Genomic DNA, 21,052 nt, shown 5'->3' on the forward strand with positions numbered 1-21,052 from the left:
GATTGATAAATATCTTAAATTGAATTTAGGGATAAATCTTAAAATTATACATCAACTTTGGCTTAATATGTAATTTTATACGTGAACTTAGATTTTGCACAATTTTATACATGAAATTTTGATTTGATTCAATTCTCACAAACTAATAACATAATTGATGATATAGCATCATTTTATGTTTATATATTGCATATACAAATAATGATATCTATCCAATTTAAAAATAAATTGACATATTTATTCCTTTAAATATATATGATTAAATTAAAATTAAAATTTTATGTATACATTTGAACCACAAATAAAATTTTATTTGTATAACTACGTCAAATCAAAATTTATATATAAATTTGATATTTATCTATCTAAATATATTATGCTATAATATAAAATAAATTCAGATTATAGATATTCGAGGATTAACATCCACGTATACCTCGAATTTACCATGGATATCTATAAATATTCATGAATATCCAAATTTTAAACATAAGAATTTTTTATTTGGAAGAAAAGATGAGAACAAATTAATTTGGTTTGGGTCAAACCTATATAACATATAGGGAAATTCAAAATTATTACAAACGTATTACATTTTAATTCTTCAGTGAATGCCTTAAAAAGTTGGTTACTAATTTATTTATTGTATGAGGTAACAAGCAAAAATATTATATTCCATATGTAAAGAACTTCAATCAAATAAAGATATTAATAGTTCTTTTGTCGATCGAGTCTTAGTTCGATTGGTATGAGTATTATTGTCAATGCAGGAGGACGTGAGTTCAAATGCGATGAAATGCATTATCTTCTTATTTATGGGTTGAAGAGGGGTTATAGGTAATTTCTGACAATGAAAAAATTAATGTGAATATATTTTATAACATGACTATGTCAATGCTTGCAACATGTGACTAAATCCCACGTTCCATGTGCTTCTTGTTGTTGTATTTGATATAAAACAAATTCATATTTATTTTATCTTTGGATAATTTTTATTATTAGTAGTAGTAGAATAAAGAAAAGGGTAAACTGCACATAAAGTCGTTGAACTATTAGTAAGTTTTCATTTAAGTCATTAGACTGTTAAATCTTTTTTATTTAAGTTCGACTGGCGAGCTCCAATCAACAATCGGTACAATGGGATAGTACCTATTGACAGGAGCGAAGTTAGAAATATTGATAGGGGGATGTTAAAAGTGTCGACTTTAAAAGGATGTATTTATTAAATTTGAGATAACCTTGATAACCAAAATTAACATTTATAAGAAAAAGTTAAATGTTCAATTTGTATTAAATATTGTAATTATTTAAGCATTAATTATTTTACCAAATTAATATTTAGATATTATTTTGTATTATTTTCTTAGATTAAACAAAAAATGTTATTAAATTTATTATAAAAAAACTATAAATCTACAACATAAATCCAATTAAAAGAAATGTTAGAAAACTTTAGGGGGCAAATACAATTTTATCCTATTTTTAAGCATTAATTATAAGGTTAAAATAAAAAATTAAAAGGGTTAAACTGAAATTTTACAAAATTTAGGGGGGTTGCGGATCCTGCTTGCCCTGTAAATTCTCTGTTGGCTATTAATAAGTAGAAGAACATACGTTAGATCCAAGCCAATCTGACGGTCAATGTTAGAGATCAGAGAAAAAAGCTATTTAAATTTTGGTTCTCAGATTTGTGTCAATCAAAATTATTTAATGGAAAAAAATAAACTGTAGAAAAGGAGAATACAATACAAGCTTTCGAATGGTGTAAGCAATATGAATAGAGAAGATCATACAACAATGACTTTAACCGTCCAATAACTTAAATGAAAAATTTCAAATAGTTAAATAACTATTTTATAACTTTTTAAAATTAAATAATTAAAACATAAATTTATTAATAATTTAGTGAGGTTACAATATTTTTTTATTCCACCCGATATTTTAACGTCATCATCGGTCGGCATTTTGTTATATAAATAAAATAGAATAGCCGCCGTTGAATGACTATTATTTTGTTATTATTATTATTTCAATTTCCAACTTTCCAGTTATTCATGCAAGAAATGGTTGACAAAATTAGTAACGAACACATGCAGTGACGAAATACTGTTGACATTTTTCATATTTAAAAATAGAAAAAATAATAATCAACGACGTATTAGTTTTAAAAGTAAGATTGAGAGTTAGGTTTTACGTTGAAATATGCAAATCATATTTCAATTTTCCTTAAATTTATTTTGGTTTAAGTTGGTATTATGTTTGAGCTCGAAGATGAAATTAATTTTTTTTAATCTAACATAATTAAATTATAGATTTTAAGGATTAAAATATAATTTTTTCATTTTATCAATTTTTAATTTCATAGTTTTTAAAGAATTTATACTAAAATTTTACCATTTTAGGGAAATCAATACCATTACTTGACCTCTTTGACACTTAGCAAGTACTATCCAAATTTATTTTGATTTAAATCCAAAATAAACATTTGTAATTGAAGTTCATGAACATATGGAATTGGAATTTTTAGTTTATCATCTAGATGATTTATATATATATATATATAGGTGATGTTTAGAATTATCTTTCACCAACTCATTAAATCACTATCTGAGGCTTGAATTTGGTAACAATTCTTATATTAACTTTGAATTTTTTTTTCTCTAAGTTAGCCTTTAGACTTGGTAATTATCTCCATATTAGGGCTTGAACTAAGCAATTGTACCCATATTAAGGCTTGAATGTTTTTTGTCCAAGTCAGTCCCTACACTTGACAATTGTTTCCATATTGTACATAGGGGCATGAACTTTAGGGTTTTTAAGGAAATATCAATGACTAACTTGGACCAAAAAAAGTTTAAGCCTCGATTTAGGAACGATTACAAAGTTCAGGAACTAACTTGGACAAATAAGTTAAAGGCTCAATGTGGAAACAAGTGCCAAGTTCAAGACTAACATGGACCCCAAAAAAAATTACACCCTAATATGAGAATAGTTGCCAAGTTTAAGCCCAAAAAGTGATTTAACCAAACATTAAACATAGGAGATTTTCAAAATATAACACATGTGGTTGTTCTTGCATAGAGAGATTTTATTTATTTAGAGTTTTATGCTCTTAAAACAGAATTCTCGGATAATAATTAGGGACTTATACACTTAGTGCCATGGTGAGTCATGAATAGGAGTTACAACAGACTTGGTTTGCAGATACTCGTTAAATGAATCCATGCCATTTTCTCTTCCAAACCCACTCATCTTGTACCCACCATATGGGCAACCTACATCTAGCAAAAGGTAACAATTCATCCACACGACCCCGGCGCGGATCGATCTCGACACGGTGTTTGCCACATTCAAGTCCTTCGTTATAACCCCGGCCGCTAGGCCGTAAGTTGTGTCATTTGCCCTCTTAATTGCCTCTTCCATGGTCCTTACAAAAAGAAAAAGAAAACACAAAATGATTATCTTAAAACTAGTTCATCAATAGAATGATACAATTGGACAATATAGACTAAATCTATAATTGTATGCATAGTATAAGATTAGTAATTGAATTTAACCAAACATATATATTTAATTGCTACCGTTTGGAACTAGTAATCCTCAGTAAATGATAACTATTAAATTCATTAAGTTATGCTATTTTTAAAATTTAATGCGACAAACATATATTATCATATGTGTAAAGTCATACCAGCTTATTATTTCCACATATTACTCACTTAAAATCTAGTCAATGGATTAACGGCTATCATTTGCATCGAGATTGAAATTTCATAATTTGAAAAGTATAAGGACCTAGAATGATCAATTGGAGAATATGAATTAAACATATGACTATATGCATAGTACAAGACTAGTAATTCAATTTAACCAAATGTATTTAACTGCTACCGTTTGAGTAAGAACTAAAATTCTAAAAATCGGAAAGTACAGGAACTAAAATTGATCAAATTAAAGCAAAAGGACTAAATCCATAATTTTTACAAAGTAAAGGGACTAATAGTATAATTTAACCAAATTTTTATAAGAACTACTTACTTGAACTTCATCAATGACATAACTGGCCCAAAAATTTCTTCTTTTGCTATGATCATATCTTCCTGTTAGACAAAAAGGTCCCCATAGATTAAGAAACATATGAAAAACATCATAGTTTTTTAAGGTTGTTCAAACAATATATTTGTTACCTTAACATCAGCAAATATGGTAGGCTGTATGTAATATCCCTTTTGGCCAATGCGGTTGCCCCCTGTTAGTAAAGTGGCTCCTTCTCTTTTGCCATGCTCGATGTATGATAGTATTTTCTCGAATTGATTTTTATCGGTCTACACCATTCCTCAAAGTAAAAATAAAAAATTTGCATTTATTCATATAGGCCCTCAATTACATGGAGTCGATTCAAGTTTAAACCGGATCTAAATAAATTAATATAAACCGGTTTGAAATATAGATGTCGGTTTATAACCAAAGCCGACTTACAGTTTTATTTTAATACCCATATTTGATCTGGCATGCCTAAATTAAATTGTATTTCTAACCCTTAATTGAAGCCGTAGTTAAAGTTCTTATTTGTGATATACATTCAAATCCTACCATTCCGTCGTTTTTTCTAATATTGTAATTGATAAAAGGTTTAACTATGCTATCACTCTCTACACTTTTTTAGATTTTTAATTCCGGGAATTTAATTCTTTTAATGAAAATCAATTAATAGCATTATCAATTGAACTTTAATTTTTATATTACACAAGTAAAAAATTATATTCTTAAAATTAATGAACGAACTAAATTTCAAAAATTCAAAGAGTACAACAAAAATATCTAAATAAAAGTAATTTATCTCATATTTATGAAGCATAATTCCTAAACCCAATTTCCCCATCTTTTTTCTGTATTTGGATAATGACTATTGATTAGCTATAAGCTACATAAATATATTTAACTAGTATAAATACTAAATATATTACTATTCGGGTCGGGCTGACTTAGATTTGATAATCTGTATCTAAAGTTCGATTTGTTTAGGAAACATAATTTACTTTTTATTCAAATCTATTTTTCAAATTTAATGTTCTTATCAAAATTTTTTAAATTTTAAGCAAACCGTTAAACCCAATCAAATAATCCGAATTCTAACTAGCGTTCAATATAATATGACTTGTGTTTGAAACATATAAGTTACACTTACTTGAGGTCCTTGATTAACTTGAGGATCAAACGGGTCTCCAACAACCCATGCATTTGCTTTCTCTATTAACTTGTTCACAATCTTATCATAAATACCTTCTTGAACATAAATACGAGAACTGGCCACACAAATTTCACCCTACAAAATTTAAATGTTAGGGTTCCAATTGTGGATTTAAAGTTGCTATAAAAGTGAAAATGAACTATAAAAGTACCATAGACACCTTTGTATTAAGAGTTGAATTGTATTTTGCGCATCACTATTTAAAAAATAGGCAAATTAGTTCTTATATGTTAGATCAAAGAGTAAATTAGCTCTTCTGTTAAAAATTTAATCTATTGCTATTATTAAAAATTAGTCATTGTATATCAGCATGATGTACACCATGTGCCACTATTTGGTTTTTAATAACATAATTGGTTAAAATATTTAACAGAAAGGATTAATTTGCTTATTAATCTAATATATAAGAACAAATTTGCACATTTTTTAATAGAGGAAGCAAACTGCAACCCGACTCTTAATACAAAGGACTCTATAGTACTTTTACCGAAAATAACCTACTTTGCTGGTGAAGATGCCATCGAAAGCAAATTTTGCAGCCTCATCAACATCAGCATCATCAAATATTAACAATGGGGATTTGCCACCCAACTCTAGTGAAACTGGCTTCAAATTGCTTGCTGCTGCTGCCATCATTATCTTACGCCCAACCTCAGTTGACCCTGTAAAGCTCACCTGAAAGACCCATCAAGGTAACCTCATTTCTTCATCAATGTGATTTTTTTATTATCTTATATATAAATATCTCTAGATTAGAAACTCATATTTTAAATTCATCTCAAACTTTAAAACGTTCTAGTAGAATCACTAAAGTATCAATATCAAATCAAACAAATTCTACTAACCTAGCTGTTAGCTTGAGTGTTAAATCCCTAATTAAATTTAATGCAAAGTACATTTAAATATGTGTATACTTACCAATGGTGAAGCTAAGAATTCTATTTAGAGTTCAAGATCGAATTATAAAATTTTGGGATTAAAGTTAAATATTTTGTTTTAAATTTATTTAAATTAAATTATTAATTTTTGAGGCTAAAAATACATTTTTTTTATTTAATCAAAGACTAGAAAGTGTTGAATAGAATGTTTTAATTTTTTGGAGGGGCAAAAAAGCAATACTCCCATTTAGCCAGGTGACCAAGGCCCACCTGCTCTCTAGCTACAACCCAAGTACTTAGCTCATTGACAATTTATTTGTTTTTTAACCTTACAAGTATTAAAGTTGTTCATATAATAAGTACATTTTTTTTAAAAAAAATGATCCGCATGAGTTAAGTATGTTTCACGATAGATTTAGACTCCCATTTAATGCTCAAAATAACAATAAACTAACTAATTAAAGAACCTGATTGGTAAAATATTGATACTTTAAAAGCTCAATTAAAACGTTTTAAACTTTAAAACCAATTAAAAACCTGCACCATAGTTTAGGGACGTAAGGTACAAATTAACCTTAAATATAAATACATATGAAAACATACATCTTACTTTATCAATGTCCATATGAGAGCTAATGGCAGCACCAGCAGTCTCTCCAAATCCATTCACGACATTGACCACACCATCAGGGATGCCAGCCTGAGAAATTTCAACCCAAACAAGAACCAAAAAAACATCCATTTTAGATCGGTTTGTTCTATACGTCAGATTGTAATTTACGTTTTCTATTCAAAAAATGAGTAAATTAATCCCTGTATATTAAATCAAAGAGCAAAAAATGAGTAAATAAGTCAAATTACATTTTGACCTAACTTTTAGCTTTTAACATTATATTAAAAACTTGTTTTGATTTAGTCCAAACTTTTAATTACCAGCTTAGCAAGATGAGCATAATAAAGAGCTGAAAGAGGGGTTTGTTCAGCTGGTTTGACCACCATGGTGCAGCCAGCAGCTAATGCAGGTGCAGCCTTGATGAAGAACATGGTGGTGGGGAAATTCCATGGAAGTATAGCTCCAACGACGCCAATGGGTTCCCTGAGAGTGTAACCTTGTAGTCCTTTGCTTAATTTCAACACGGTTCCATAGATTTTATCGGCTGCACCTGCATAGTAACGCAGTGTCATTGCAGCTCCTGGGACCTCCATGAACTTGCAAAGAGAGAACAGCTTGCCACCATTAATGGCTTCCAATGTAGCTAGTTCTTCTATGTTTTGTTCGATCAAGTCTGCAAACTTCATTAGGATCCTTCCTCGTTCCTAAAAAGTCAATTTAATTCAACAGAATATACTATTTAAGTGATGAATTTGATAGGGTGTTTTGAATTTTTCGAATAGTTACTGATAAGGAGTAAAAGGAAAAAAAATAATTAAAATAGTATTATGGAGGCGTATATTAAGAGTCTGGATTGCATATTGCTTCTTTCTACTAAATAAATAATAAATTAGGCAGATAAAGAAAAAGAGTAAATTGACCCATTTGTTAAAAATTCAATCAATTTCCACAGTTAAGTAATAATGTGGCAAGTGGAGCAAATAGACAACGACATTTGGCATGTCACATCATCACTTAATGGTAGAAATAGATGAAATTTTTAACAAAATGATTTAAGATACAAAGGTTAATTTGTCTATTTTTTAGTAGAAGGAACAAAATGCAATTCAAAATTCTAATTCACGGTCCTCCATAATACTTTTATCTAAAAATCCGGTTTAAAGTGACGGATTAAATTATAAAATTTTGGATGCCAAAATTTTTTAATTGCCATTATTTATAATTTTATAATTTTCCAAGAGACTTTAGTAGTATTTTTACCATCTAGAGGGCGTGTTTGCCCTTATTTGTTATAATTTGATTCTACCAGGGGTTATTGTGTGATGTCAAAAATGGTATCATGGTTATCCACACCATACCGATAACCATTTTAATTTGTTTCGAATAATATCAACGTAGTTCATGGCTTGTATACTTTTATATTATAAATCACTTTTTGCTGCTTCAACTATTTTTTATATTTTTAATGAAAATAAAGCAGGGAGGCTAAATGGAAAATTTTTCCTTTTTAAGTCCCTTCAACAAAACAAAATATTCCATTTCAGTTTTTTTTACCTTGAGTTAAACGAAAATAAATTGCATTTTCAGCCATTTCGAGAAATCAATAATTTAACTTTTAAACCATTTTAGCACTAAATTTTTAATTCTGACCCCAAAATTTTATAATTTTATCTCATTTCCCCTAAACAAGAAAAGGATTTGAAAGTAGAAAGGAAGTAAACAAGGAATACATACAGAACCTGATAAGCGAGGCCAAGGGCCATTATCAAAAGCCAAACGTGCAGCCTTCACAGCCAAATCAACATCTTCTTTATCCCCTTCCGAAACCCGAGTTATTGCCTCCCCGCTTCTCGGGTCGATTGCCTCGAACGTTTTCCCTGTAACACAAGATCGTAAACTTTTAAAAGGGACCTAAAATGAAATTTCCTCATCGTATTAACTTACAACTTTTTCGCCGGTTTTTGCTTACCGGAAACGGAGTCAACGAAGTTACCGTCTATAAAGAGCTTGGTGAATTTTATTGGTGGAATATTGACAAAAGATTCAGAGCTTTGAGAGCTTCCATTGCAATGATCTGCCATTTTCAAGTTTCTCTCTGTGTTTATTTTTCTCATCAATATTTGTCTTTGGTTCACCATGTATATAAAGAGAAAGATGCCACGTGGGTAAACTTTTTAATTTATAAACTTGAAAATAAATTAAAGTAGACTCAAATGGCATGTATTCAAAAGTTAATATCCGTACGAATCAAATAAATTTTTTTTGAATCGGATCAAAAAATTAAAGGGTAACACATATTTTATACCATGTCATAATTATATATTTATATATGGTAACATGTATTTTTCATTTACAGTAAAACATAAATAAATATATAGTAATTTTTTTATTTTGTTACATATATGTATATATAGAAACATATTAATTTTAAAATATATATACCTTACATGATTTCCTAATCTAAATATTTTGCTTTACTTATTCCGCAAAATTATCATATAAGACTTACTTCGTACACTTAATCTTATGTCCTTCGATAATTATAAAAAAAAGGATAATTAAAGAGTAACCATTTCTAAAAAAACACAAAGAAAATAGAGAGGATTATCGTTGATAAATAATAGGATTATCCGAACAAGTTCATAAGCCACTTTATTAACATACCACCGTGTCGAACGAAAAAACAGATGTTCAAAAAATGACTTCAACGACTAACAATCTTGAATAATAGCACTGAATTTAGATTAGTCCAGAGTCGACCAAATAACCTCCTTACAATATGATTCACTAAGAACATTGTAAAACGGTTTAGAATGAAGCCAGGTAAGAACCTCAATCCAAAACTAATAATATATAATAAAATGGATTATTATATAAAAAAATCTTATAAAATAATTTAATAATTAATTGATTCCTCGACAGTAAACAATACTCATTAACAACCAATTGAGTTCTTGAAAATTCAATTTCCGTGTAAGCCCTTAACAATCGTTAATTTTACCACATGGAACGCTAGGGTTGTACTACGTGGCGAAATTTCTTTTTAAATTGTTTAAAAAATCATTACAAATTCTAAAAATATTAAAAAATAGAACTTTCAAGTTTAAAAATAGAAATTTTAAAAAGGATAAAAATAATAAAAAAATTATTTAAAATAAAAAATTGTAAAAGTTATTACAAAAATAGAATTTAAAAAATATAAAATAAAAAATAGAATTTTTTTATAAAATTTATTAAAATAATACAAAATTACAAAAAAAATAAAAATCACAAAAGCATAAAAAAATTAAAAATATATAAAATTATGCAAAAGAGTTTGCATAGGTAGCTAACATGTCACATAAAGATTTGATCATCGAGAAAAAGAACCAGAATTGGGTTAAGGTCAAAGGGGACCCACATGACATTTATGCTTATATTAGTGATAACAAGAAGTTGATCAATCTCAAAGATGGATCTATAAAAAATATAATTTGTTATATTTTTATGATTTTTTCTTGCAAAAAATATAAATTTTTGTATTTTTATAATTTTTGAAAATTCTATATTTTTTTTCCATTTTTAATCAATTTTCTATTATTTTTTAATAACTTTTGAAAATCTTTTACAATTTTATAATTTTTTTAAATTCATTTTTTAAAATTTCAAAAATCTATATTTTTTATTTTCAATTTTAAATATTTTAATTTTTTTTTTGCAATTTTTATAATTTTATATTTTTGAATTTCAATTTTATAAAAATTTCCAAATTTTAAATTTATTTTATAATTTCAAATGAATTTTAAAACAATTTAAAGAAAAATTAACAGATTTCGCTATGCAGCACAGCACAACCCTAACATGCCACATCCTAAAGTTAACAAACATCAATGACTTACACAAAAATTAATGTTTCGATATCTCAATTGATTGCTTATATTCGATTAAGAACTTAATTAGGTGTTGTTTTTTATTGAGGCTCTCAATTGATTATTAAATTGTTTTTACAAAGCGTAAAAAATCCCATTAAATTAGGCTTTATTCACCTCTAAATAATATGTACATATTCAAACAGTAAACAAAGCCTTATATCAAATAATTATGTTGTCCAAACTCCAAATACACTTACAAATTTAAAACGTTTTACTTTTTTAGAAATAAAAATATTATAATAAACGTGTTAAAAACTCATTACTATTTTTTTTGGTAAATTAATAGTAACGATTACAAAACGGTTATTAAATTATTCAAAAGTTATTATTTAAATCACTAAACTATCAAAAAATTCTATTTAAGTCACTGGGCTATTAATATTTTTTTTTAAGTTCGGCTAGCAAACTCCAAACAACGATTCAACGATCAGTATGGTGAATCACTATCCATTGATGAGTAGAAGAATATACCTTAAACCCAAATCGATTTGACAGTCTGTGTCAGAGATCGGATAAGAAAACTATTTGAATTTTAGTTCGCAGATTCGTAATGTTCAAAGTTGCTTCATAAAGAAAATTGAACTGTAGAAGCGAAAGGGAAGAAGAGCTTTCGGTTGGTGCAATTGGTGCAAACAGAGAAGACCATACAACAACAATTTTAACAGTCTAATAACTGAAATGAAAACTTTTAAATAGTTCTATGATTATTTTGTAACTCGGCCAAAATGCAAACATAAAGACCTTGAGTGTAATTGACACTTTTCTTTTTGTGAGGTAACACTGGAAGAGTGAAATTCAGACAAAAACACAATCTTTTAAAGTAATTATATTTTATTACACGACTTTGTCAATAGCTACAACATATCATTAAAGCTGTGATTCTTGGTTTTGGTCTGTGCTTTTTTTTATATTCGGTATGAAATGAATTAGTTCTTATTTTTATCTTAAAATAGAATGTAATAATTTAATGTTTTTAAATTTCAAATCTTTCCTTTCACTCTAGGAAATTTCGGTCTGCTTCTTTGTTCCTATTCATATTAGACCCTGTTGTGTTCCTTTTATGATATAATTATTTTTTAGTACATAATTATATTTTTCAAGTTTCGGGACCAAAATGAATTTAGTTGTCAAGTTCAAATACCAAAGTGGATTAAAAAGTTGCAAGTACAAAATGAATTATGCTATCCCTTTTAACATTGGCTGGGTTAGGTGATAAGAATTACAAATTTTTAAGGAAGCTAAAGTATAATTTTATCATTGTATAAACTTATTCTTTTCGATTTTTTAAAGGATTTAAATTAAAATCTTATCATCTTGAGGGTTAAAATGCAACTTTTCCACTATAATAACTTATATTTTCAAAAAAAATTAAAATGAAATTTATCATTTTGATAAGAGAGGACAGGGCCCTTCTTACTTCCTTTCGATTTGTTCTTGGTCTCTAGTTCGAGTCTTGTGGGTAGAAAAAAATGGTATAGGTAAGCTTACTCCTCCATTTAGAATTATGACCTAATTCAACTCTAGATGTAGTTGAGGCTAGAAGCGATTAATCAGGCATAGAAGAGTTTTAGGGGGAAAAATAGTATAGCTATCATTAAGGTTAAAATATGCTCTTAGTCCCCATATATTTTGGACATTTTGTAATTTTTTATAGTTAGGTGATTAAAAAAGGAATTTATTAATTGTTGGGCAACTACTAATGTAATTTACCCTTTTTCTAAACCTAAATTAAGTTTATTATTTAATTATTACATTTTACATTAAATGTAGTAATTATGAGGTGTTTTGATGAATTCAGCTTATTTAAGTTAACAAAGCAAAATCCCTTACAAAACAATCCATTGCTCAAAACTAATTTTATACTTCACTGTTTGCTACATGCATTTGGTCAATCCATCGGTTCAATACCATTGTAAGGTGATTGTAGTAACCTTTTTCTATAATTGTAGTTTAAAGCTTTTATCCAAATCATTGTGAGGTCATTGTAGTAACCCCATTTTTTATAATTGCAATTTAAGGCTTTTATCCAAATCTTATCAATTTAATCCAAGTACAAATATAGGTTTTGATGAATTTTTTTCCAACAAGATCTTCAGCCACAATCCCAAATAAATCCTAGATCCGAAAATCTTTAATTGCATAGAAATAGCATTATGATAGAACTACTATTCATGCTAGAAAGTAAAAATATATTACGCAAATTCCAATTAGGGCAAAAATCTAACATGTATTAAAAGCTTACTAAATATTACAATTTCATTATTGCAATATTTCCTCTATTCATCCTCTCTAACAATGAAATAATTCCTAATTAGATTGTTGATAACACATGAGGACACAAGGCAGCTTACTTCTTTTCAGGATTATGAACCATCTCCAATAGGAAAAGATTACTTACTAGTTATGAAAACAAGATAGGAGTACATGAAAAAGATGGGCTTCCAAATTTCGAGGAAACCGACAAGTTTCCAACTCACTAGGTTACTGAGTCTAGACTATTGGGTACTCGAAGAGGGTTGGAACACCGACGGTGCTGCAGAGCCATAGTCATATGCTACATAACTAGTTTGACCCCCATAAGCACCACTGGTTGGAAAACTGGAAACCCCCAAATTTTCCACCGGGTGTACGTAGTGCTGTTGAGTAACTGCAGCAGGACTTTGTGAGTGAGTCACACCATATGCTGATGCATAAGGAGCAGTAGGAGCCTCGAAAACATTCTGGCCAACATAGTTATACTGTGCGGAAAATCGTGCAGCCGGGCTTTGCTGCGCTGAGGGAGCTGGGTTTCGGCGATTGAAAGGGGGATAAACATTTGAAAACTTAGCTGCTTTTGTGTGACGGAAAGCAGGTGGTCCACTGCCTCGGGCACTACCAGCACTATGACTTCGTTTATTCTGAGGCTTTCCAGCTGCTGCTGAACTCTTTTTCCTATCTGACTTGACTTTTTCCAGCTGCGTGGCTCGCTTTCTTAACAAATCAGTAGAAAACTCTGATTCAAGCTTATGGTCTTCAACGCATTTGATAATAGCTTTAATTGAATTCAGCTCCACATTTTTTGACTCCTCCTGCATGATTTATTTAACTTTAACCTGCAGTTCTTAAATTGTTATGTTATTAGAAGATAAAAAGTGAATACATATATACCGTTGCAGCTGCAGAAAAATTTCCATTCTTCAATATCGTGGTGGCATTCTTTTTGGAATTCTGCTGATAGGACTTGAGTAGAGAAACAGGAGGAAATCTTTCTGTAAGGCCAGCTGCTCTGGCAAAGTACACTGCCTCGATCTCTTTGCCGTTCTTTACTAGTTCATCAATAATATCTAAAAGTTCAGAAACAATTCAATCAATGAGGTGCTATTTACTTCAGTTCCCAGAAAATGATGATAAGCATAATCCACATTCATCTTTAAGTGATATCAATCACATAATCCACAAAATTCGGGTTTTTCTTGAAAGTGTTTGTGATTTGCTTAAGAAATAAGAAAAAGAACCACTTCAAAACTACCAAATCAGAAGATTGTGCCTCATCTTACAAAATTCTAGGCAAAGATTTGATGTCTTACATTCCAAATATATTGGCCTAAAATAAATTACAAGAGTGCTGAAGCCAGTCCTAGTGTGCATGAGTTGTCACTATATCAGCACATAAATCGAGGCACTGCATGGCTGACATACATTTTTGGTTTTTGACACACGCATTCTTATTATAGAGAAATGCAGGGCAATCACTTATTCCAAAATCCATCAGCGCAAACACAAGCATGCATATATATATATATGCTACCTAGTAATACAAGTGGAATGTGCTGAAATTCAATTTCTGACACTCTTCTACAGGTACAACTATTACCTAAAAGAGTAACATAAAGGAAGTGGTGGGTTGTAATGCAGCTGCTAGACATGACGAGTTTAAATAAATTATGTAAATACAAGTAGATTCCATAAAAGCATAACACATCCAGAGGGTGTAAACAGCTTGGTGAGTCATAAGCTAATTAAATTCCCAAGTATAGGTCAGTGATACCTATGTTAAATAAATACCTCCACAATTACATCTTCAGACATCTTGCATCACTCATGTCTTCAAAAGAGGATGCATTGTATAAATATTGATCAATGATTATCTATAGGCATTACACAAAGTTTAAGGCAGACAACCAGATAACTCATGGTGAGTATATGCTTTCAGTGTCTGGTCAGAGCAACCATTAGCAATGTAGTTCACTATAGATCCACCATCTAAATGGAAAATTTGAAAAGTGTCATCACAGACGAATACTAGGAGTTCAGGAAATTGCTTTTAGTGAATCCCACATTATCCCAAATTAGATTGCTTGATAATAAATCACTCATGATACAAAGGGAACTAGTTTATTAATCTCCAAAACTGACACAAAGCAACCCTACACTACCAATTTGCTTGCATGCATTGCAAAAAGGGCAGGTCGAAATACAAAGCTTCTAACAATGTTAAATACAAATTCAGCACCATACTGCATATAATTTCATTGTCGAAACATATCTATTATTTCAAGTATATTATCCTAAGCAAACCAAAAGCAACAAGTAAAAGACATTTATCAAACATCAGGAAAAAAACCCTAAACTCAGTGTGTGAATATGCTTCCAGTGCCTAGGTAGATTGACCATTAGCAATCAACTCACTATGTAAACAGCACATTCGGAAAGTACAGTCATTACGCTTCTAGGACATTTTTTCAGTGAATCCCATATATCCCTATTAATACTTGATATAAAACAATAAAGGAACCAGTCTATTTGATGTCCACTAATGACACTAACTAGACCATCAAATTACCTGGATGCATTGCCCATTCAGCACCTAACCAAATATGAGTTCAGCCTCAGAACATATCTAGTTTCACATTTATTATCCAAAGCAAACCAAAACCAACAAGCAAAATACATATTTTATCACTTAAAAACTACACATTGAAATGAATAGCACAAACCTCCCATTTTATCATCGAACCCCAAAGCAGCAGCAAGCTTAGCCATATCCCTCCTCGAAGAAAAATCCAAAACCAATTTCCTCAAAAACCCTTCATCAAACCTCTCTTTCAATTCAAAACCAACCACCATATGCAAAAACATAACCGCTTCCCCCGGCGTAAGCCCTTCTTTTTCACCATCCAATTGCCCTTTCCATCTATCAACAACCTCCGCCGCTCTTTCTCCGATATTCCTCGAAAACTCCGGTCCTTTCCCTTTCTTCTCCTTCCAACTCGACTCAGGAAACAATGCATGAACCAACATCCCACATGCCCATCTCTTATCAGTCAACCCTAAAGTTTTCCCACTTTTTTGAGAAACAAAATCCTCAAAAGCTTCTAAAACAAGCCGGTGAGGGTCGACAGCTTCAGATAAAGCGACAGAGATCTCCGCGCGTAACGGGACTGACTCTTTCCGTTTCGAAACTATGAATTTAACCAACCCAGCCGAGTCCATACGACGGGCGAGTGATTTCAACGTGTCGGAGAGCTGGGCTGAGCCTTTAGGGTCCTTGAATTCGGCGAAAGCTGCTTCTTTTAGGGTTTCGATGTGGGCAGCGGCGGCGGATTCACGGTCGGGGAGGGAAGATTCACGTTGAGAAAGGGAATCGAGAGTTTGGGAGAATTTGGAAGAAAGGGATAAGAATTTGGCATCGAGGGATTGGGATTTTTGGGAAAGGGAATTTTGGAGGGAAGTGAAATGATTGGTTAGGGTTGTGAATAATTCGGTGCATTTGGATACGATTTTCTTCTGGGCTTCAAGGTCTTCGATGAATTTCTGTACCCGGTCGGCGGAAATCGGCGGCGCCGTCGACATCGGCGATAACTTAACGGCGGCCTTTTGATGGAAATGGGGAGGAGAAAGGACTTGAAAAGTCTAAACCCTGGGCCTAGTGAAAAAAAAATGTTTTGGCGTAAATGAGAAAATATCGCCTTCGCTGCTGAACGACGCCGTTTTTGATGAAAATTGGGAATTGGTCATGCTTTAAACAATGGGCCGAGTTAGGCTCATTATAATATTGTGGTTTTTTAAAATAGCCCAGTATTAGACCTACAAAGAAATCAAAAGCCCAAACCATCATTATTATTTAATAAAAATAATTTAATTTGATCATTATTGAATCGAGTTTAAATCAAATTACTTGAGCTATCAAGTGAGTTAGGTATTTTAAAACTCAATTCAAGCAGTTTTTAAAACCTAATCGATTTTTATTAATTATTTATTTTTAATACTTTTAATATTAAATCATGAAATTACTCTTAATATATATACATTTCAAACCCAAACTGTATTATTATTTTTTATTTGGCATAAAATTTATATTTGAAGTAAGTTCAAACTCAAATCCAAAGTCAAATAATAAATCATGTAAATAAGATTGATTGAATTAAACTGGAATAATTTGATTCAAGCTGAATCTAAATTTTTATAATAGTAATTGAATTTCAAATCGAACTCGAATCTAATTACAGCTCGCACTCAATAAGTATGCTTTTTCATTGTTTTTCTTGATCGTCAAGGTAAAAAATACTTTGTTGCGAAGTTGAAAAGATGAACAATCATTTTCAATAAAATTGACAGTAGATAGTTGATGCCTTAAATCAAACCACATTAGCATATTAGAATATGCTTTCCAACCATACGTTATTCACTCAAAGTGGGTGTACACCAATTGTAATTTCCTACGTTTAGTTGCCCCTCCACTCAACTTAACATACATACATACGAATGGGTTTTGGGGTCTCTATTATGTGTGCTTCTTCCTTTGCCTCTCCACCTCTATTTCATTGGACCGTGTACGTATGAATGTATGACACAAACACTAAAGGATAAGCCTATGCTACTACAGCTGTTAAAAATCTTTGCTTCTTCAAAAGATTTTGTAAAAGAAGATTGCTGATGTTGACTCTATTTCTAGCATTTTCTTTTGTTTGCTTGTCATCCCATATTGCAAGTCCCTTTACATTTTATTAAATTTAAAATGATTCTTATACTAAGAGTAGGATTAGATTTAGTTTCTTTTTTGTAAAAAAATAAATAAATTATCGTAATTGATAGAATAACTAAATAATGTGTACCTCATATTAATATACATAAATTGATTTTTAATAATAAATAAATGTAATTTTTAATAGATATAACAATTCACTCTTTAATTTAATTAGTATTACTTTTCCCCGCAATGAATTCACTTATTTCGGCTTTTAGTTCAAACCCAACATCAAAAAATCGCCTCTGGTTTTTTACAATTCCAACGAGCTGTTATTGCTGCTAATTCTTTTTTTACAATTTCAAAGGCCTTGAATGAATCTAAAAACATGTTAAAATAAACAATCAAGAGAAACAAAATTCGATGGAAGAATATTAAATACATTCCCATTTTTATCAAACACTGGAATCACAGCTTAAAATATATCGGAAAATTTCCAGAAACAGGCTATTTACAGGGGGGAAAAAGATTCAATGAACACAAGCACATTGATTCAGGGATTTTCATCCAACATTAAACAGGCACTACAGTTTTCCTTAGAAAAATACTAGAAGGATCAGCAAACCTGACGGAGAAAGATCTAGAGAGATTTTCAGGCTCATCCCATGTAAACCCATGATCGAAATTCTGGGAATAAGTGTGAGGATCATAACAAGGTGCTCTAATGGGAGATTCAAAGATCTTCATCTTCTCTTTCTTGAATTTCACCCATAGCAGCTTCAGCTTGATTGAGGTGCCTGCAGTGGTGGATGATGATGATGATGATGAGTTCACTGGTTCAACCTCATGGTAGTCTTGGCTTAAGCACATGGTTTTGCACCCTGAGCTGCACCAGTTTCTGACAGGGATTTAAATTGCGGTCGCGGTCGCGTTTTAGGTCGCGTCGCGTTTGTCGCGGTCGCGGACATAATGGACGCTATTGCGGTTACTGCGGGTATTGCGGTCGTGAATTTTTTTCAAATTCGCACAACTTACTGTAAAACATAGTAATTATAATTATAATTATAAAAAGTCACTTTTAATGATTTTTAGAGTATTTTCTAACACTTATGAACCTTTATTAATATGACATGAGAACACAACTTTTATAATCATTAATTATTCTTATATTTATTTACGAATTTTCTAAGAATGTTATATTAACTAATAACAAAGTAAAAAAAATATTAAACATTTATCATATTTAATAAGTTTGAAAGTTTTTATAAATAAAAGAATTGAGAATTCATACATGAGAGATGTCTTCAATATTTCTTGACAGCTTTGAAGATAGTGAAGATATAAATACGCTGCAAAAGGAAAAAAGGAATAGATAAATTAATGAATAGATTCTCATTAATTATTCCTATTTCCTACCACTTATTCTCATCTCATTCTACTTTCATATATAATTTAACATGCTTCGATTCTTCATTATCTTTTCATAAAATATATTTCATTCATTTATCTAAAGATATATATTATTTTAAATGTTTTAATATCATCAAAATTAAGAACAATAACAAAGGATTTCTTTAAAAAAAACATACCTTACAAATAATGATAGTGGCACGATTTAGTTTTCACCAATTAGTGGAATGACGAGGAAGATCAAATCCTTCACCTTCACTTTGGGAGCGTTCTTGACTTGATTCTCTTGGCCTTTGTCCAAAAATATATCCAAAAAAAGCAACATTTTCACCTTGGTTTTCATTCAATTGATATGGAAGATATATTTGAGGAGGAGGATACATGAAAGGTGGAGGTGGGTGATACATTGGTGGAGGAGGATACATTTGAGGCTGGTATGGCACACCATAATTAGGAAATGGTGGATAATAACCATATGGTTGTGGATAACCATGTGAAGGTTGTTCTGGTGGATAAAAACCTTGAGTGCTAGTAGATGAATCACTATACCCAAGGTTACTAGAACTCGATCTCCTACCACTACCAGATGAAGAGCCTATAGAAGTATGCTTCTTGCCTTTTCCCTTTGATGGAGCTCTAGGTTCACTTCTATCTCTCCTAGGTTCAGGAAACATATTTCCATCAAACTCTGATCTGTCACGAAAATGTCCACCAGTGGTACCACCCCCATATTCTCCTCCATACTGACTAGAAGACCTAATTTCACCTCTATCACCACTATATCCGTCATCCTCATCAATTGGACTTAAACCACCACCATCGGGTACATCACCACTCTGACTTGGAGTTGAACTAGAACTTGAATGAGACAAAATTTGTTGTTGCGATTGATCAACATCCATTTCATCATCAGAGGTATCCACAGGCAACACACCGGCATTTTCACCATCTAACAATGGATTCTCTTTCTCATGAAGCCATTCTGATAGTGGATCAACATCTTCAAAGATATAATCAAGGCTGATAGGATTAAAACTAACATTTATATCATCAGTGCTCATTCTTTGTTGATGCCTCATCTTAAGCCTCATATTATAATAGGTAAACACTAGTTTTTCAAGTTTTTTATACTTTAACCTATTTCTTGCCTTGGTGTGAATATAACTAAATGTGCTCCAATTTCGTTCGCAATTTGATGCTGAAGTTGTTTGACTAAGCACTTTAATTGCTAATTTTTGTAATTCGGGAACACATGTGCCATATATCATCCACCACTCAGCTGCATAATATTATTTAAATTTCAAAATAACTTTAAAATGTACAATATAATTAAATAATATAATTAAATTAAATAATTTAATTAACTGTTTACCCTGATTCATTTGCTTCCAAGCTCTTTGTGCTTGTGGAGTACCGAATGTCTCATGTTTATCTCTAAATAATAACAACTGCATAAATAAAAGATAGAGTAAAAATAAAAATAAAAATTCTATTTCAAATTATTTAACTAAGTTACAAATAATAGTAGTTGAATCTAACCTGATTAACCATTCTGACTTGAGTATCCATAGAAGGTTCTAATCTTTCAATTACTGATCGTGTACCTTCTAATGTTTCTATTAATACATTCTCAGAATGCTCCACCCCAAATTGAAATTGAGGGTTGAGAAAATAACCTAAGTATAATTTATAAGAATATCATCAAATAATAATAATCTAAAGCTTAAAATAATAAAATATAAAAATAGTTCTTAATTATATGAAATATTTTATCTTACCAGCTGAATGCAAGTCGGAATGCATAAAATTCCATCTATTGTCAATAATCTTTTCATACTCTGTGAAATATCGACAATTTTGTTGAATTGCTCGTTTAGCCCTATCAATAGCCTCATAAATAAAGCCCATCGTTGGTTTTTCATCGCTATCCACAAGTCTCAATACTCTTACTAAGGGCTCATAAACTTTTATGAGGTCATTGGCTTTTTTCCAAAAATCTTTTCCCAAAACAATTTTTTTGGCTTCATAAGCAGGCCCTGACTT

General features: G+C 30.7%; 3 protein-coding genes across 5 annotated transcripts; all 3 read right to left on the reverse strand.

Moving 5' to 3' along the window:
* Positions 1–3,067: 3,067 nt before the first annotated feature.
* On the reverse strand, positions 3,068–8,851 carry LOC107933001 (aldehyde dehydrogenase family 2 member C4). Of its 3 annotated transcripts, none has more exons than XM_016865133.2 (9): positions 8,712–8,851; positions 8,477–8,619; positions 7,063–7,446; positions 6,740–6,829; positions 5,753–5,926; positions 5,189–5,326; positions 4,188–4,325; positions 4,039–4,100; positions 3,068–3,427 (listed from the first exon to the last, which is right to left on the reverse strand). In XM_016865133.2, the coding sequence occupies exons 1-9, from the start codon at positions 8,821–8,823 to the stop codon at positions 3,154–3,156; spliced, it is 1,515 nt and encodes a 504-aa protein (XP_016720622.1). In that variant the 5' UTR covers positions 8,824–8,851; the 3' UTR covers positions 3,068–3,153. The 3 variants fall into 3 exon arrangements, with proteins under 3 accessions (XP_016720622.1, XP_016720623.1, XP_016720624.1); XM_016865134.1 differs by having other exon boundaries at positions 8,736–8,848; XM_016865135.2 differs by having other exon boundaries at positions 8,482–8,619; positions 8,712–8,848.
* A 4,009-nt stretch (positions 8,852–12,860) lies between these two features.
* LOC107932999 (FRIGIDA-like protein 4a) lies at positions 12,861–16,598 on the reverse strand. Its single transcript, XM_016865132.2, has 3 exons — positions 15,630–16,598; positions 13,801–13,976; positions 12,861–13,721 (listed from the first exon to the last, which is right to left on the reverse strand). Exons 1-3 carry the CDS (start codon positions 16,483–16,485, stop codon positions 13,149–13,151), a joined length of 1,605 nt encoding a protein of 534 aa, XP_016720621.2. The 5' UTR covers positions 16,486–16,598; the 3' UTR covers positions 12,861–13,148.
* Positions 16,599–18,830: 2,232 nt separating this feature from the next.
* LOC107932982 (uncharacterized) lies at positions 18,831–20,314 on the reverse strand. The gene is made up of 2 exons (XM_016865116.2): positions 19,189–20,314; positions 18,831–18,948 (listed from the first exon to the last, which is right to left on the reverse strand). Exon 1 carries the CDS (start codon positions 20,275–20,277, stop codon positions 19,222–19,224), a length of 1,056 nt encoding a protein of 351 aa, XP_016720605.2. The 5' UTR covers positions 20,278–20,314; the 3' UTR covers positions 18,831–18,948; positions 19,189–19,221.
* Between the last annotated feature and the right edge of the window lie 738 nt (positions 20,315–21,052).

Source organism: Gossypium hirsutum, chromosome D07 (genome assembly GCF_007990345.1).
Source record: "Gossypium hirsutum isolate 1008001.06 chromosome D07, Gossypium_hirsutum_v2.1, whole genome shotgun sequence".
NCBI lineage: Eukaryota > Viridiplantae > Streptophyta > Magnoliopsida > Malvales > Malvaceae > Gossypium > Gossypium hirsutum.

Excerpts from the sequence above, each read along its gene's own strand:
- LOC107933001 (XM_016865133.2), bottom strand. The coding sequence starts at position 8,823 with ATGGCAGATCATTGCAATGGAAGCTCTCAAAGCTCTGAATCTTTTGTC. Across the intron at positions 6,830-7,062 it reads ATGCTCATCTTGCTAAGCTG|GCTGGCATCCCTGATGGTGT; the intron begins GTAATTAAAAGT and ends GAAATTTCTCAG. Across the intron at positions 4,101-4,187 it reads CCATATTTGCTGATGTTAAG|GAAGATATGATCATAGCAAA; the intron begins GTAACAAATATA and ends TTTGTCTAACAG.
- LOC107932999 (XM_016865132.2), bottom strand. The coding sequence starts at position 16,485 with ATGTCGACGGCGCCGCCGATTTCCGCCGACCGGGTACAGAAATTCATC. Across the intron at positions 13,977-15,629 it reads GTTCGATGATAAAATGGGAG|ATATTATTGATGAACTAGTA; the intron begins GTTTGTGCTATT and ends CTGAACTTTTAG. Across the intron at positions 13,722-13,800 it reads ATTTTTCTGCAGCTGCAACG|GAGGAGTCAAAAAATGTGGA; the intron begins GTATATATGTAT and ends TAAATCATGCAG.
- LOC107932982 (XM_016865116.2), bottom strand. The coding sequence starts at position 20,277 with ATGATATATGGCACATGTGTTCCCGAATTACAAAAATTAGCAATTAAA.